The sequence below is a fragment of the Bos grunniens genome, chromosome 9 (genome assembly GCF_055505025.1).
Source record: "Bos grunniens cultivar Pamir isolate PY7600 chromosome 9, Bosgru_T2T1.0, whole genome shotgun sequence".
NCBI lineage: Eukaryota > Metazoa > Chordata > Mammalia > Artiodactyla > Bovidae > Bos > Bos grunniens.
This window is the reverse complement of record NC_141173.1, coordinates 27,111,226-27,130,098: the sequence shown is the minus strand read 5'-3', so window position 1 is coordinate 27,130,098 and position 18,873 is coordinate 27,111,226. Positions and strand designations below refer to the sequence as shown.

At 43.3% G+C, this 18,873-nt stretch overlaps 1 protein-coding gene across 2 annotated transcripts in view; it reads left to right on the top strand.

Annotated features, from left to right (window-relative positions):
• The first annotated feature begins 7,022 nt into the window (after nt 1–7,022).
• The window catches only part of RNF217 (ring finger protein 217), a 123,942-nt gene continuing 112,091 nt past the window's right edge, over nt 7,023–18,873 (top strand). For both annotated transcript variants that reach the window (XM_086317020.1, XM_086317021.1), the window contains exon 1: nt 7,023–8,049. In XM_086317020.1, coding sequence (XP_086173146.1) covers nt 7,168–8,049 — 882 coding nt within the window. In that variant the 5' untranslated portion in view covers nt 7,023–7,167. The remainder of the gene's footprint in view (nt 8,050–18,873) is intronic.

Below are 18,873 nucleotides of genomic sequence, written 5' to 3'. Positions count from 1 at the left end.
TTTAACCCTGTTTTGTAAGCACTTCTCCATTGTTCTAAATAAATCTTTAATTTATCTTTACTTCTTCCATAATTTGGAAGAGATTTGCTTTTCCTTTTGGTAAGAAAATCTCTGTGCTTTTCAGAATTAAAGCTTTGTTTTGTACAAATGCATCTTCAGCTCTGTTGCATTGATGCCTGATTATCCCTCAGTTTGGACAAAATGATTTCCTTAACTGTGAATAACCCAGCAATGAGGCAATGGGTACTGAGAACTGTATAAGAAGAGATGTATCTCACTCTTTGCTTACCAAACCAACGAGGCATTTCAGTCTCAGGGCCAGGGAGGGGCCAGGCTGTAAATTTTTCTGACTCCTGCTATAAACATAGCCTGTCAGGAGGAGGCGGTGACTTGACACCCTTTTCACAAAGGGAAACTGGGGAACAGAAAGGTAGAGCATGTCTCTCTCTTTATGTCATTCTATGCCTTGGGAAGAGGAGATCAGGGATTTCTACATGCAGAGCCAGGGTTGACATCTTTATGGTAAACCAAAGTCACCAGAGTAGAGTTGAGCTGCTTTGAGCTGCTGTTAAACTCCAAGGTGACTTTTTCTGTGAGGGCAGAACTGGCTTCTCTCAGGTCGAGAAGAGTTGATCTTGTACTATGTCCCACCTCAGTTCCAAGAGCTTCCACAGCGTAGGCTGAAAGATGAGGTTTTCTTAGCACAGTATTCATTTGAGAATGAATTCAGGCACTCAAATAGGTGCACCTGTATTTAGAAAATGAGAAATTAGTATCACAGACTTGAAAGTATTACTTATGTCTGAGGTTATCTCCAAGCATTTTTAGAGCGTTAGGAGGAGGTGATGAAGAAATTTTTAAAAAGACGAGGAAGGGAAGCCACAACCTCAGGAACAGAGGACATATAGGCCATGTTAAATTGTATATATCCAAAGAGAATCAACAATTAATATTTGATTTTTTCCCTTTTAATTTAAAAGAATGTGCTCATTAATTAAAAATGAAATGTTATTTATAATATCTTTAATTTTCAAAAATCTCCTCAGAAATATTAGGGATGTAGACTTTCTCATGGGTCAAGGAAATGTCAACCCACTCCAGTATTCTTGCCTGAAAAATCCCACGGACGGGGAAGCCTGGCAGGCTGCAGTCCAAAGGGTCACAAAGAGTCAGACACAACTGAGTGACTGAACAGAACAGAGAGACTCTCTCATAATCTGTTAATGGGGTTATGAATTGGTGCTAAATTTCTGTGATAATGTGTGCCAAATGCCTCAAAATTACATCTACTCTTGTTTCAACAGCAATTTAATTTCTAGGACCTTATGATATGGTTAGGAATGTACACAAAAATTATACTACATATTCATATATATTAAATTTTATACATTTTCTTAAATTCTTTTTTAAAACTAATTTTTAAAATAAATGGAATTAGTTCAATAAATTGTGAGATGCATCTATAAAGTAAAATTCTATATGGTCATAAATCATGATGATGTATAGATGTCTTATGTGAAAAATGGTCAGGATATATGATTAAGTTTTTTTTTTAAAAAAGCAGAAAAAAGAGCATATGCCATTTGATATTTTTTATACACAGAGATGTAAACACTAGAATAACATTTATCAAGGTATTAAAGTAGTTTATGTGGTTATTTTGGGTAGTGGATAATAAAGTTCTTCCCTTCCTTCCCTTCTTCCCTTTCTTCTCTTCTCCTTCCTTCCCCGCCCCCGCTTTCTCCCTTCTATTTGTCTTCTTTTTCCCTGCTCATCTTCCTTGTTATTCTTAGTTTCCTATGTTTTCCAAGCATTTGGGCTCTACTTTTATAATTTGAAGGAATATACTGTTTTGCTTTATTTTTAACTTTGTCTCATAAAGTCTGTTATTTGTATTTTCCTTAGGGAATTTAGGTAGAAAAACAAAATGTTCCTCTCTGGTATACTAAATGCCTCTTTTCCCTAATGATTCCAAGTTCTCTTTCTCTATGGGTAAAGAAGAGAGAAAATTGGAGTATGAGGAACAACATTCAACTGTGTCTTTCAGAAGCAGACCTAGAAAATCATTCCACCATGTTCATTCCTCTTCAGGAAATGAATTATATATATATGCTAAGATGATGCTGTGAAAGTGCTGCACTCAATATGCCAGCAAATTTGGAAAACTCAGCAGTGGCCACAGGACTGGAAAAGGTCAGTTTTCATTCCAATCCCAAAGAAAGGCAATGTCAAAGAATGCTCAAACTACCACACAATTGCACTCATCTCACACGCTAGCAAAGTAATGCTCAAAATTCTCCAAGCCAGGCTTCAAAAATACGTGAACTTCGAGACGTTCAAGCTGGTTTTAGAAAAGGCAGAGGAACCAGAGATCAAATTGCCAACATCCGCTGGATCATCAAAAAAGCAAGAGAGTTCCAATAGAACACCTATTTCTGCTTTATTGACTATGTCAAAGCCTTTGACTGTGTAGATCACAATAAACTGTGGAAAATTCTGAAAGATATGGGAATACCAGACCACCTGACCTGCCTGTTGAGAAACCTGTATTCAGGTCAGGAAGCAACAGTTAGAACTGGACATGGAACAACAGACTGGTTCCAAATAGGAAAAGGAGTACGTCAAGGCTGTATATTGTCACCCTGCTTATTTAACTTATATGCAGAGTACATCATGAGAAATGCTGGGGTGGAGGAAGCATAAGCTGGAATCAAGATTGCAGGGAGAAATATCAATAACCTCAGATATGCAGATGACACCACCCTTATAGCAGAAAGTGAAGAGGAACTCAAAAGCCTCTTGATGAAAGTGAAAGAGGAGAGTGAAAAAGTTGGCTTAAAGCTCAACATTCAGAAAACGAAGATCATGGCATCTGGTCCCATCACTTCATGGGAAATAGATGGGGAAACAGTGGGAACAGTGTCAGACTTAATTTTGGGGGGCTCCAAAATCACTGCAGATGGTGACTGCAGCCATGAACTTAAAAGACACTTACTGCTTGGAAGGAAAGTTATGACCAACCTAGATAGGATATTAAAAAGCAGAGACATTACTTTGCCAACAAAGGCTATGGTTTTTCCAGTAGTCATGTATGGATGTGAGAGTTGGACTGTGAAGAAAGCTAAGCACCGAAGAATTGATGCTTTTGAACTGTGGTGTTGGAGAAGACTCTTGAGAGTCCCTTGGACTGCAAGAAGATCCAACCAGTCCATTCTGAAGGAGATCAACCCTGGGATTTCTTTGGAAGGAATGATGCTGAAGCTGAAAACTCCAGTACTTTGGCCACCTCATGCGAAGAATTGACTCATTGGAAAAGACCCTGATGGTGGGAGGGATTGGGGGCAGGAGGAGAAGGGGATGACAGAGGATGAGACGGCTGGATGGCATCACAGACTCGATGGACAAGAGTTTGGGTGAACTCCGGGAGTTGGTGATGGACAGGGAGGCCTGGTGTTCTGCAATTCATGTGGTAGCAAAGAGTCGGACACGACTGAGCGACTGAACGAACTGAACTGAACTGAAACATTATATGCTATTTTTTCCACAACAGTTAGGAAGAAATTAATTTTGCCTTTAGTGTGTAAAATTTAAATGATTCGCAGCTTTTCTTATTTTTCATAACATTTTCTAATAAATTAACAAAATTAGCTGTTTAATTATCAAACTATAGCCTGAAAAAAATTTTCCAAGGAAGCAGGAGCAAGTCATGTTTAAAAGCCAGTACAGGAAAGGTGGTAATAGAAAAAATAACGCTCAGTAATGATCTAAAGCAGTTGACTATGTCAGTACTGTATCCCAATAATCAAGTGCTGGTTTTAGGGAAGGTGCACAGCTCATTGCAAATTACAAAACACTGAAAGTTGAACCTGGTAATGGCAGAATTGGAGAAGGAAATGGCAATCCACTCCATTATTCTTGCCTGGACAATTCCATGGACAGAGGAGCCTGGTAGGCTACAGTGCTTGGGATCACAAAGAGTCGGACACGACTGAGCGACTTCAAAAATTCAATTCAATGGCAGAATACTGGTGATAGGGTTCATATTGTGCTAACAACTGTATACAGCCTGATATGGAGCAGGTGGTCTGAGTCTGAGAATACTAAGCTTGCCTTGGATAAGTGAAATTTTCACAATGGTAGCTATATTTTCAACCTATATGTATATACATATATTTAATGAATCCTATCAGCACAATCATCATAGCTGCTTCATGTGTTTTATTTCAGGGGAAATTGATAGTAGGATCATCATATTAACTTTGCATTTTAACTCCATGATGCTGGTGTCCCATGGGTCCCAAATTAAAGACCAGGGGTGCTGGGCCCAGGTCTGATTCAAGTCTGAGTCTGTCTAGAGGCTGGTATGCCGTGGTTCTATTTTTACAAAACACCAGATGAATCCTATGGAAGGAAGTCATGGTAAGGAGAAGGGCTGCAGAGCTGCCAAGGCAGCCTTCAAGAATCCCAGCAGCGACTTGATTCAGTGTCAAGGAAAGCCACTTTCAGTGAACTGAATCTGAGGAATAAGAAACGAAAGGGTGGACACTGCAGGAACATGTTTTTGGAACACCTATGACAAACATCTGTAGGAGAGGGGGTCCCAAAGTTATGGGAAGATTGTGAGGGGTTTGATTCCTGTAGACACTGTAGAGATATACTTTTTTGTATCCATTATTGTTACTTTGGTCTTACCCTCAGACTACTGTCATCTAGAAAACATGGATTACTCTTATATCTATTTAGAAAGAACAGAAAAGTAGTTATCAGATGGCCTACAGAAAAGACACATATATGTGGGCTTCTTGTCCTTGCCTTTAAAGCAATAAACACTAGGATTATTTGGAAAAAACAGCAGTTATCAGGAAATCAATGAGCCACGATGAAAAAAACCCCTAAATAACATTTAATCTTTCAAATAAGAATTCTTCATTCCTTTTTAAAACAATATTTATTTTAATTTATTTATTTGGCTGTGCAGGGTCTTAGCTGTGACACGTTGTATCTAGTTCCTCAACCAGGGATCAAACCCAGGGCCCCAGCATTGAGAGCTCAGTCTTAGTCAGTGGACCACCAGGGGAGTCCCAAATTCTTCATTCTTGAGTTGAACTGACAAACGAGGTGGCATTTAGACCGACTGATTAGACTTACAGCTTTGTGGGGCTGCTGAACATCACACACATGTGATAGAAGTGTTCTTTAGTGTTACTCTGCTTTCTTAGTCCTGCATGTTTATATGTGCTCAATTACGGCTGAGTTGCACTAATTTTTCAAAGAATTAGCTTCTTCCAAACTGTCAAATTTATGAGCATATTATTGTCTGTAGTACTTTATTATCCTTTTAATGACTGCTGCATAAGAAGTGATGTCATCTATCTCATTCTTGATTTTATTGATGGTTGTTTTTCACTTTCTATTTTTATCATTCTTGCCAGAGTTTTGTTGTTGCTGTTGTTTAATTACTAACTCATGTCCAACTCTTTTGAGACTCTGTGGACTCTAGCCCACCAGGCTCCTCTGTCCATGGCATTTCCCAGGCAAGAATACTGGAGCGGGTTGCCATTTCTTCTCCACCCAGGAATTGAACCTGCCTCTCTTGTGTCTCCTGCATTGGCAGATGGATTCTTTACCACTGAGCCACCTGGGAAACTCTTAGTCCTGGGTACCTAATCACATTTCTATCATTTGTATCTGATTTGGAAAATATAGAACAATCCATTAACAATTTCAAGACAAAAAAGTCTACACACTTCATAGCCCCTTCCTATTACATGAACGTGTAAATTGAATTCCCTCTCAAGATGAAAAAAAACAAAGGTTGGCTTCCCAAAAATGTTTTCATTGGCTTTAGGGAACTAAAACGCACCAGTCTGGGTGACTAATACTTCCTGGAAAATAAAGATAGATCAACACATAATTAAGTTCTGGCTCAAATATAACTGTTGTCTTGGAAACAGTTTGGGGGATAAATATGGTTATGCTAATAAAACTTTTCATGATTTTCACCAATAATCTGGTTTATTAATTAGGCCAGACCATCTTACTATCTTAATTAAGGCTACCCGTTTTGGACTACTCAAGGGTTAAAAAAAGTTCCTAAGAGGACATTGAAAAGGAGGAAAAGGGGATAAACCTGGTTATTTACCAGCGCTCAAGGTTAAACGTACTTTTTGGCACATGTGTAGGTTTCAAACATCTTTTCTACTTCATTAAGCAGAAAGCAGAGTTGTATATACAGCATTTTGAACTAAGAATTCCTAGCGTTGTTTTTCTGAACCCCATCTTCGGAGAATTTCAAATCCGACGAACTCAAGAGAAACAAGCGAAAGCAAAATCCTAAGTAGCCAGGATTTTTCTGGTTCCCGCTTTCAGTAAAGAGAGTTTTGTAGGAAGTTCTCCTCCGAGTGTAGCCCGAGGGGCAGCCTGCGGGCTCCGGAGGGTGTCTGGTGGAGGCCGAGTGTGAACTCCGGGCGCGGGAGCGCATCCCGGTCTGAGATCACACCCACTCGGGGTGTGCGTGAGTGAGCGCGCGGTGGCCGCGCGCGTGTGTACGTGTGGGGAGGTGTGCGCCAAAGGGGTGGGGTGAGGGGCGGCGAGGAGGGCTCTAGGTGAAGCACGAGGCGCGGGAGCGGGAGGTCGCGCGCTCCGGCCTCTCCCCCAGGGGCCGCGGCGGCTGGCTCGCGCTCGGGCTGCCCCTCCCGGTGCGCGCCGCTGCGGCGCCACAGGCCCCTCGACCCTGTGACCACCGCCCTCCGGCCGCCTGGCCCGCAGCGGGGACCGGCGATGGCGCGGAACTGACGGTCTCCTCCCTCCGGACCCTTCTGTCCCGCACGGGGGCTCCCGGGGGCCGCGGCGCCGCCCCGACCTGCATGTGGGGCGCGCGCGCCGGCGGCCGGAGCGAGCGGCCCTCGGTGCCCCCGAGGCGGTGCCCGGCCGCGCGGGCGGACCGGGAGGAGGAGCAGCAGCAGGCCGGGCCGGGCTCCCCGCGCGCCGCCGCCCGGGAGCACGGGCTCCCTGGAGGGAGCTCGGGGCGTCCCAGCCTCGGAGGAGGGACCCGGAAGCAGAAGCGGAGCCCCGAGTCGAGCCGAGCCGCTGCCCCCGCTGCCCGCCGGCGCCGGGTGGGGGTCCCGGCGGCTGGATGGGCAGCGGCGGCTCGGGCCGCGGGCGGCGATGGGCGAGGAGCAGAGCACGGTGAGCGGTGCCGGCGGGCCCCTGGAGGCGCGGATCCCCGCTGGCGACGCCGCGGGCCCCCCGGAGCCCCCGCGGCCGCCGGGGCACAGCGCCGGGGCGCCCGGGCCGCGCGCCGCCTCCGCCGAGCCGAGCGGCGGCGGCTGCGGAAGCGACTCCGGCTGCGCGGACGCCGGAGCCCCGGAGCCCGCGGAGAGCCGAGGGGCCCCGAGCTGGAGCAAGAGCCGGGCACCCGGGCAGCCCGCGGGACTGGCTCTCCCCGGGCCCCTCAACCCGCAGGCTTTGCAAAAGCAGCTGGCCGAGGAGGAGGAGGAAACGGGGGAGCGAAACGAGAGCGGGGATGAACAGCAGGAGGCGCCCCCCGGCGAGGAGCTTGAGCCCCCGACCCGTGTCCACGTCGGGGCCCCGGACGGACTGGTCTTGGACGTGCTGGGCCCGCGGCGCCCGCCCCCGGCCAAGAGACAAGTGTTCTGCTCCGTGTTCTGCGTGGAGAACGACCTGTCCGAGGTCCCCTCGGCGGAGCGGCTCTCGCTGCCCGCATCGCCACCTCGGGCTCCGCCGGTGACCAACCCTCCCAGCACCCCCTCCTCCTTCCCCAGCCCCCAGCTGTCGCTCCCAGCGGACCCCTTGTCCCCCGACGGCGGCAGTATCGAGCTGGAGTTCTACCTGGCGCCGGAGCCGTTCTCCGTGCCCAGCCTGTTGGGAGCCCCACCCTACTCCGACCTGGGTGGGGTCGGGGATCCCTATGCGCCCCTCATGGTGCTGATGTGCCGGGTGTGCCTGGAAGACAAGCCCATCAAGCCCCTGCCCTGCTGCAAGAAGGCCGTATGCGAGGAGTGCCTCAGAGTCTACCTGAGCTCCCAGGTAACCTCACCCCTCCGACCCTCCTCTGTTCCCCATTCAGCTTTCCAAATCCGTGGCCAGGAAATCCCGCTCGCCAGCTCACTGCTCACCGGAAGAGGTGATGAGCGCCCTTACCAAGGACGTCTATCAGTGTCTTACATCTCGGTTGTTGCCCTTAGAATATTTAAGTGTGTTTGTCTTCGTGGGTTAGCTCTACTGGAATTTAACTCTGGGTGAGCTTTGGGCTTTGATTGGCCACCACAGAAGGAACAGGGTATGAATGCATTGTCCTCTTCTATTTATTTTATTAGATTTCGAGCAAGGAGCTTGCTCAAAGAGGAGGGCAGTTGAGCGCGCTTCAGAGGCCTGGTATTCCAGAAACTGACAAATAGTGGGCATAAAATAAATATGTATTGAGTTAGTGGAGAGAAGGGTTGCAATGAGTGATTCCTGAATTTGAAATTTTGCTACTTTCAGGTAATCCAAAGAAAAGTGTTATTAATTATGTATTCCTTGCCCCTGGGTCACTTTTCAGTTTCCTTTTCCACAGTAAAGTTGAAGTACTTTTTCTCACTGAAGTTTTAAGCCAGCAGAATGCTTTATTTCTTTAAGAAGGAACGAAACAGAAAAAGCAAAACAAAGCAAAGCAAGGCTAAGAGGCTTAACAAGCACTGGTGAAACTTTCCTCCTCAGTTGCTTATTTGAAAGCTTGTTTTTTTTCTTGGAAAGTTGAAGAGTGCAGTTGACCGGCTTTCCTTCCCTGGTGGTGAAGGCGTCCTTCTAGCAGCTTTCAGTCTGTTAGGTTTCTGCCAGTGTTTTGCACAATCTCGAATGCCCTTTGATCCCATGTCTGATTGTCCTGGGCCTATTCATCTTTCAAAACCCTGGGCTGTTAAGGTGCCAACTTCTCTGTGAAGCCTTCCCTCACCCTCCAGGCCACGGCTTATATACTTTCAAACACTTCTGCGTGTCTTGCATGCACTGAAGTTGTTCCGTATGTCTGTGTGACTAGACAGTGTCTTTCTTAGAGCCCCTGTGTCTGATAGACTCATGTTGGTATCCTTCCTCCTAACAGTGTTTAATAACTTTGGCTGAAGGGAACTAAACAGGATTTCACACTACAGTTCCTCTGTGTATTGTGGCTAATCTGTGCTTGTGTCTAGACTGAAAGTGTGTACCCTGCCCAGTGGAAAACGCGAAGGGGAATTTAGACAGAATGGAATGTTACACAAGCAGTGACTTGGCCAAGATGGTTGAGATTATCCAAGCGCCTGTGAGAGTCTGTGATGTCTCTTTCGTGCTTTATCCGCAAACAGATACTTCAAACAGGAGGAAAGCCCGCTTCTCACTGTGGCTGTTTCTAGGATGTCCCTGTCAAACAGTCAAGCAGATAGCCATGGACAAAGCCCCGTGGTGGGATTCAGACATTCCCAAACTATGGGCTCTACTCCAAGGAAGCTCCCTTGTGTGTACAAGATGTGTACACATGAACAATACAAGGTAGCATATGATGAGGTGTAAACAGAGTGACAATATCATGTAGCACTTAAGCATTGAATATAAATACAGTGTGGGTTTAGAGGTTCAAGGGAGGTGGTCATTAGAAGTTGGGGTACTCTGCTTTGCAGTTTGATTTCCTTAAGCATTTCCGTTTCCTGAAAGCAAAATTTTTTTTTGCCTCCAAAATCTGATCTGTGTTAATCCTAAGGTCTCTTCTACGCAAAGACTCTTGTTTCCATGTCATTTAACCTTTCTGTGTCTTAATTTTCTCATCAATGAAATGGAATTACAGGCTCTCTAATGACACATCAATTCTAAAGCAAAACAAAAACTGCAGAGTTGTTTTGGTGCCTTTCTGAACCTGATCAAAAGGGCATAAAGAGTGCCCTCTTTTTTATTTTCTAAGGTTTCTTGGTTTTTACAGTAGTAAATCTGTCAAGCTTGAACTTGCAGGTGTCTTAAGGCTTTTTAAACTAAAGTGATATATTTGAAATAAAAAGTTAATAGTGACTTTTGTCATCATCTTTTGGATTTGTGCCAAATACTTGGTGTATTAGTTAATATCATTTAAGAAAATAAAATAGAGTCCCTATTAAGCATTTAAGCAGTCATTAAAAATGCATACTAAATGTGAATTGGAATGTTGCCTGGTTAAATAATATTCTTCTAAAAGGAGCTGATGAATTCTTTGGAAGAAGGTACAAAGTTGGAAGACAGGAATGCAGATTTTTAGGTGATAAGTCTTATTTCCATTAGTGCCATGGCCTGAATATGTGGCGAAGGCCAGTGGGTAGTTGTCTTCATTATTTCAGTGTACACATAGGAGATTAGGTGGTGACTTAAATACCTCTGTGCACGCTCAGTTCATCAGTTGTGTCCGACTCTTTGCGACCTCGTGGACTGTAGCCTCCCAGAGTCCTCTGCCCCTGGGATTCTTCAAGCAAGGATACTGGAGTGGGTTGCCATGCTCTCTCCAGGGGATGTTCCCAACCCAAGGATTGAACCCATGTTGCCTGTGTCTCCTGGGTTGGCAGATGGATTCTTTACCCTTGGGTCACCTGGGAAACCCAAATACCTCTATGTGCATGCATGCATGCTCAATCTTTTAAGTCATCTGACTCTTTGTAACTCTATGGACCATAGCCCACCAGAGTCCTCTATCCCTGGGATTCTCCAGGCAAGAATATTGGAATGGGTTGTCATGCCTTCTTCCAGGCGATCTTCTGGATCCAGGGGTTGAACCAGCGTCTCTTATGTCTCCTGCATTGTCAGGTGGGTTGTTTACCACTAGCATCACCTGGGAAGCCCAAATTCCTCTATATTGTGGTTTAAAAATAATAGTTTTAGTTTTTTAAAACAGTGATTTGAAAAACTAAAACCAGTTTTTTTTTCAGTGATAAGAATTCTTCTTCAGTTATCACTATGCCTGGGGTCTATGCAGGATCCTTCTTAGTGGAATAATTTTACTGGCCAGCAGGTATCAGTTGCTGTGGTGAAGGATTGAACTGGTAGATTATAATCTTTGGTACACATACATAGGGGTCGAGGTAGAGGCGCTAGAGCCCCATGGTACAGACAGTGGGAGTTTAACTGGTTTGTGTTGCATGAGTATGTAAATCTTTGGTGCATAAACTTCAGAAGTCCATTTCCAATGGCCTGTGTGCACATGTATGACCGTGGCTTAGAGCATGCAATGCCAGGGATATCTGTGGTCTCCTTCAGGGCACTGAGCCGTTCTGAGAACTGACCTTCTCAGCTGGTTTGGCCTTTACCCCATTTTCTTAGGAGGAAGGGTTGTTACTTTCCTCGTTTCATGGAATGATACCGCACTCATTTCAAAAATTCTCCGCAGGTATCTTTCCTTTATGATTTTGATTTGAAACAGTAAAATCTGGTAGGATGTGAAATACTAATATTGAGCACTTTATATAAAGAAAAGAGAGAATTGGACATGCTAAGGGCTTTCTAAAGGTAACAGCTGTTGTGACTTTCATCACTCTGCTTCAAAGTGCTTGTGATGGCACATGCATATGAATTGGAATGTATACACCTGTCAAATGAGTATTAATAGAGACAAGCAACACATTTCTTCGGCACTTTGTGAACAAAACAGCTGCTAGATGATAATGTCCTGAAATGACTGTCTACTATAGTCATCCTAGAACCAGTGACCTAGGAGTGAAAGCTTCTAGATCCTTTTATTAAACTCTGAGTCATCCAGACCTTTATGGGTAAAAGTGTAGCTTGCTTTTTCCCTTTAAACCTTAAAGCACCCTGTATATTTTTAGAAACTGGCCTTTTCAAGATGGAGTTTGCCAGCAGCCACCTTCACACAGGTGAATTTATGGATCCTCTCCTGCCAGCTGTGATTTTGGTAGTCTTGAAAATGTGAAGAATAAGAGACTGAACTCTGTTAAATCACTCTGTGAATTTAAAAAGTGAGGATTCCGGCGTATGTAAACTTACTCTTCCGTGTACTGTGTGTGTGTGTGTGTGTGTGTGTGTGTGTGTGTGTGGTGTGTGTGTGTGTGTGGTGTGTGTGTGGTGTGTGTGTGTGTGTGTGGTGTGTGTGTGTGTGGTGTGTGTGTGGTGTGTGTGTGGGGGGTGTGTGTGTGGGGGGTGTGTGTGTGTGTGTGTGTGTGTGTGTGTGTGTGGTGTGTGTGTATGTGTGGTGTGTGTGTGTGTGTGTGGTGTGTGTGTGTGTGGTGTGTGTGTGGGGGGTGTGTGTGTGGGGTGTGTGTGTGTGGTGTGTGTGTGTGGGGGGGGGTGTGTGGGGGGGTGTGTGTGTGGGGGGGTGTGTGTGTGTGGTGTGTGTGTGTGTGTGGTGTGTGTGTGTGTGTGGTGTGTGTGTGTGTGTGGTGTGTATTCTGGAGCTGTGGTTAACATTCACTTTCACACCTTTCTGACTCATGCACTTCTTTTTCCTCTTCTGACTCTTTAATGCTCTCTTCTTTTAATAATTTCTTCATTTCCATTTCCCCTTAATAATTCTCTCTTTTTCCTCTTACTTTTCAAAATTTGATTTTAAATAGCACTTGAGTGCTGCCGAGGAGTCAGGGCCCTGTCCGGGCTGTGCGCTGGGCCCTCAGGACCTGGTGCAGATGGTGTCTGGGCGCCTGCCTTCCCGCGTCCTCCGGCGTCTAGAGACGACACGCTCCGCCGAGAAATCCTGCCCTGCCTACGGGTCTCAAATAACCTGACTAGTACTACTTTCCTTGGGTGTCACCTTTAGAGTGGTGATTTTTTTTTTCCTCCTAGAGTAGAGCTCAGCTTTTTATAGTTGAAGGCTGTTCCTTACTCCTCATGTGAGAGACACAAAAAGAACATTAGATTTGAGCTCCCAGCTTTTCCTTAAGCATTGGTGATGGGGATGTAGACAGATGTCTGAGTCATAATTTCTTATAATTAACGTTTTCATTTGTTAATGTACCATTTACACATATAAGACATTTATTGGCTACCTGTATGTCAGGGACCTTGAGAGACTTTTTAAATGTATTAAATGCCCACAAGGAGCTGGCTTAGAGCCTTGCTGGCCGTGTTTCCTCCAAGCTTTATCTGGTGGCATAAATAAGCTTTCCTTTAAGTTCTCAGACAAGTGTGGCTCTCCTCTTCTTTTTCCTTTCTGGGAGGATTTTATTAAGCCAGTGCTGGAACACCAGCTAACCTTTTAGTAAACATATTACTATTCCTCCTCTTACATGTTTATTTCAAAGTAATAAGAAACATTATTGTAATAAGTTATTACTATAATTAAATGTTCTTAATTAACATTTCTTAGAGCTCTTTGTAATTGTTGTAAATAGAATATTAGTTAATGCTTTGCTTCTTTCAACATTTTTATTACTTTTGCGCTTTTGCAAAAAAATACTCAAAAGAAAACATTTTGCTAACTGTGTTTGGATCATTCATAAAAATATGGCCAATCTTTAAAGTTAGGACACTTTCAAAGAATTGTTTCTTGGTTCTACTTCACTTTGTCAGCAGAGTTTTATGTGATAAACTTATTGAACCTTCCCAAATCAAGTTCTGTCTTAAAAAAAAAATTCAGTATCTTCAGGACAATAATTCCTAGAAGAACATTCTCTTTCAAAGTGATCACTACTATTTGCCCCATCAGTTTTGGGTAATTACTCTTGAGCTTTGAAGTTTCCATAAATAACAACCATTAATTGAACACCTATATTTCAAGCATTTTTTACATTTATTGTGTTTCAGTTTCTGTTAATATGTTATTATGTTTCCATTTAGTGTATTTTATTATTTAATTTTAATTCCCTTGCATATTAAATACCTATTACATACCAAGCACTGTTGGTGTTGGAAACACAGAGAAGTGAAACAGATAAAACCCCTTACTCTATGGAGTTTATTTATTAGGCTGGGGGGAGATTGATAATAAAATAAGTAAATTAGTTAGTATACTAGATATTATTTAGTCTACTATAGTATACTATAAAGAAAGAAAAACAAGGGAAAGGTGATAATATTGGGAAGGAGGTTTTTCTTTATGTATTTATAGTGTTTTTAGGAATTGTCAGCGAGGGTTTGTTTTACATGGTGACTTATGAGCAGAGATCTTCATGATGGCAGTGAGAGAGCAAACCAAGAGAATATCTGAGGAAACAGTAAGTATAAAGTTCCAGAGACAGGAGCATGCTTGCTGAGGGGTTCCAGGAATGACAGAGAGATTCATATGGGTGAAGCATATGGAATGAGGTGGGAAGCACTAAGAAGAAACCGGAAGGAGAAGTGGGAAAAGCTGATGGAAAGGGCTTTAAGGCCTCAGAGAACTTGCAGTTCCTCTGAATGAGCTGGAAAGCGGTAAGATGGTTTTGGGTTAGTCAGATGTGACTTCACCTTTAAGACAGAGGACTCTGGCTCTCTGTGGAGAATGTATCAAGAGAGTCAAGAGCAGAAGTAAAGGGACTTCCCTGGAAGTCCAGTGGTTAAGACTCTGTGCTTCCAATGCAGGAGGCACAGGTTCGATTCCTAGTCAGAGAATGAAGATTCCACATGCTACCTAGCTAAATAAAAGCCATTAAAAAAAAAAAAAAAACCAACTTGGGGGAAAAAAAAGAATGGAAGTGATCAGTTAGAAGAATTTGGCAATAAGCCAGAGAGGAGATGTGATGGTTCAGACTAGGGTGATTAGAGGTAGATACGGTTTGAACTGGTGGAATTTTGGATGTATTATGACAGTAGAGCTGATGGAATGTGCTGATGACTTGGTGTGGGATAAGAGGAAAAGAGTCCAGAATGACTCAGGTTTTGAGCCCAAGCAATCAGAAGAATGGGTTTGCCATTTAACAAGGTGAGGAATACTGTAGGAGGACTTATATTAAGGAGAATCAGGAGTTCATGCAAAGTTCCAAAAGCTTGTTTAGACATTCATAAAAGGATGGCAGTTGGCGTGTGGCATTCAGCAAAGAGACCTTAAGAGGAGATGTAAATTTTTGTCTTTCTGATATAGAGAAGATGTTTAAAGCCATGAGACCAGAGGAGGATTGAGGACTGGGTCTGGGCATACCAGGGCTTGCTGATATAGAGCCTGGGATGTGTGAAGGAATAGGAAGGAGTCTGAAAGGGAGAGGGCAAAAAGGAAACCAAGGTAGAGTGGGTTAACCAGAAGCCAAACAAAGATGATGTTTGATAAAGGAAGGAAAAATCATTTTTGCCTAATGTTTCTGATAGTTTCAGCAGGATAAGCGTTTAAATTGACCATTGGATTTCCCAACAAGGAGACTGTTTGTAAGTGTGAATAGTGCTGTTTTCATTGGCACTGCTGGAGTTGACTTTCTGATTATAATAGGTTCAAGAAAACAGGAACAGCTCAATTTCTGTACTGAAGGTAGTAGAATGTTACATGAGGAAACTCAGGGTTAGCAAGGTTAAAGAACTTGTCCTAAATCACATAGCTAGGAAATGGCAATGGTGGGATTTCAGTTCCATTTGGCTCTAAAACCCAAGGTCTTTTAATAGTGTTTGCATTTATTATCTTATTTAATAAGTTAAATATGTTGATTTTTTTTTAAAGTTTATATCTGTACTGTACAAAGTCACAAGGCTTCTAGTCCAAGAAGAAACTTAATTACATGTTTTGAGGAAGTGGAAGTCTCTTGCCCAAATTTAGATCCAGAGAAAGATTTCAACCAAAGTCAGCTTCATCTTCATGTAAGAAAATCAGGAATTGAGTTGAGAAGAGCTATGATTTAACTTACTATTAAGTTTTAATGGCAGCACTCTCTCTTGTTTTCTTCCTAACTCTTGACCATGCCTTTTCTTTCCATTTGAACTATTTTTATGTTACCATCTCTTAATGTTGATATCTGCATGATCATATATTAAACCCTCTCTCTCCTCACATTCAAGTCAAAAAGAGAAGGGGGCAGCAGAGAATGAGATGATTAGATAGCATCACTGACTCAATCAACACAAATTTTTGCAAACTCTGGGAGATGGGCAGTGGAGGGTACAGAGGAACCTAACTTACTGTAGCCCTTGGGATTGCAAAGAGTCAGACACAACCTAGTGACTGAACAACAACTCCTCACATTGTGTATTAGTAGTGGGACCATGTACTTTCACTCCCATGGTTTCAAGTGACACCTATACGCTTTTCCAAATCTTTGCTTCTAGCCCAGATGACTTTTTCTCACCTACAGTACCATATTGCTGGCTCTGTCTTTGACATTTCCACCTGTATGTTCCATCCACAGCCACCGTAAACCTCTCAGAACTAACCTCCCTTTCCTCCTCTTCCTTCCCCCATCCCTAAAGCTTAGCTCTTCCTTTGGGGGTCCATGTTTCCATCAGTTACACCCAGGCCAAAAGCTTGGGTGTCATCTTCGAGTTCTTTTCCTCCCTCACCTCCCACATCTCATTAATCACCAGTCACTAATCACTTTCAGTCCTACCTCCTAAAATTATTTCTGTAGTCTTCTCTACTTTTCTCCATTTCCACTGGCATTTCCCTTGCTCAGGCCTCTACCATTTCTCTCCTGGATTCCAACCACAGCTTCTTCCTTTGTCCAAGTGTTCCAATCTTGGCCATTTCCAGTCTGTTCTTCACACTGCCACCAAAGTTGTCTTGTAAGATACAAGACTGGTCTTGGCATTTCCCTTCTTTACCTTTCAGTCTGCTTCTTGCCTTTAGAATTGACTCTGAACATGGTTTACATGTGCCTGGGTGAGCTAACTCCTATTTACCACTCTTGTTTCTTATCTATCCCTATAGCTGTATTAAACTTCTTTTTGTTCATTGAGTACTCTATGACTCTCTTAATCATGAATCTTTAGTGACATGTGATTCTGTGTTAGCGGGATCTGCTTTTTTCCCTTAATCCCCATCTCTGCCTCTTTCACACTGATTCATTCTAGTCTCAACTTAGACATTTCTTCCTTTGAGAATTCTTCTTGACCCCCTCTTATCTGGATTAAGCATCCTTCCTATGGTCTTTGACAACCCTTTGACTCACTGTAAGATTCTTTATATTTCACTGTATTTAAATTGCCCGTTTCCTGCTCCATGCTCCCATTAGACTATAAAGCTTGATGCATGTAGAGACCTTATTCATTTTTTTTTTCTGATTGCTTTCTTAGCTCTTGGCATACTGTCCACATGAAATGAGTATTTGTATAGTAGATTTATGTAGTTAGATTATAAATAACTAATACATCAGAGGCTAGTTGTCAACATACAAAGTATTAGGATAGATAGCCAAGATGGTTTTTAACAGGAAAATCTCAACATTTCATTATCTTGCTTAAAATCCTACAAACCCTTTCCCATTGCTGTAGTGAAAAGATTCTGGTTCATGACACTGCTGATGAGGTTTGGTCCCTGCTGCTCTCTTCAGTCTCTTCTCCATCCCTCCAGCTCCAGTACTTTCCAGGCATGGATCCTTCCCTTTGTTAATTTCTCCTCATCCTTCACATCTCAGCCTTCCTTGGTCTCCAGACTGAATCCGTCTCACCGTTTATGCTTTTAGAGTCCTTTTTACCCTGCAATCATTTTTTTAATCCCCTTTTGTAATTATATGTTTGTGAGATGATTTGATATTTGATTAATTCTCTCTCCCTCCCCATATTATTTGAGCTGCTTTTATAACTAGCAGTTAGCACAGAGCCCAGCGTAGAATAGGTGCTGAACAAATGTTTGTTAAAAGACTGAATGAATGATTGAGAGTAAATTATACTATGTTCAGGTTGGTAGAAAAATTAAGGTAGATTTTAAACCTGAATTTTTGATATTCTAGAGTAAATTTACATTTTTAATGCAATGGAATGCTATGGCCTGAGTCTTTATCTTGGCAACCAGTTTATCACTGAGATGCTTCTTTATTATGAAACCTCTTCTGGTTTCTGTGTCTTCTGCTTAACAGATTCCTCCAGAACCTGGGCACTTAGGAACAGCCGTTTTATTTTGATCATGGCATGTAGGTCAGGAATTTGGGAAGGGCTCAGCTGGTAGTTCACACTTGGGGCTTCTGCTGCTGTGGTGGTCAGATGTCAGCTCACTTGCTTGGCTGGCAGCTGGTGCTGGCTGGTGACAGTATGCTTGGCTGTGGCTGTTCACAGCAGTGCCAGCAAGTAGCCTTGATAGCACTGTAGTCTCAGGGCAGTGGGCTTCTTACATGGAGGCTGGCCTCCCCAGGGCCAGAGTCTCAAGGAAGCCAGGTGGAGGCTGTCTTATCTTGGGAAGTCATTCAGCGTCACTTGGGCTTCCCTGGTGGCTCAGACGGTAAAGAATCTGCCTGCAATGAGGATGTCCTGGAGGAGGAAATGGCAGCCCACTCCAGAATGGGTTGTCTGGAGAATCCCATGGACAGAGGAGCCTGGTGGGCTACAGTCTATGGGGTCACAGAGTTGGACATGACTGAGCAACTAACACTTTCACTTTTTTACTTTCAGTAGAAAGACACTTAGACCCACCCCTTCATTTTTTGTGAATATATAAAAGAATTTGGGGCCATATTTTTAAACCACCACACTACTTCAAACAAAAATCAGGAATGTTGTGAATTTAGGTAGTAAGCTTTTGAGCCTGAATTTTAACTTGTTTTTATTTGAAGTTTCATGTCTTATCAGTTATTTAATTACATATTTCCTATTCATATCATTGGGAGAAGGGCATGGCAACCCACTCCAGTATTCTTGCCTGGAGAATCCCACAGACAGAGAAGCCCGGCGGGCTACAGTCCATGGGGTTGCAAAGAGTCGGACACGCCTGAGCGACTAACACATTCATATCATTATATTGATTAATGTACTTCGGTATTGTGGGAGTTTTGTGCTTTATCTTTGAATAATAAAGCCTTAAGCTTGTATGAAAGTTGTTCCCTT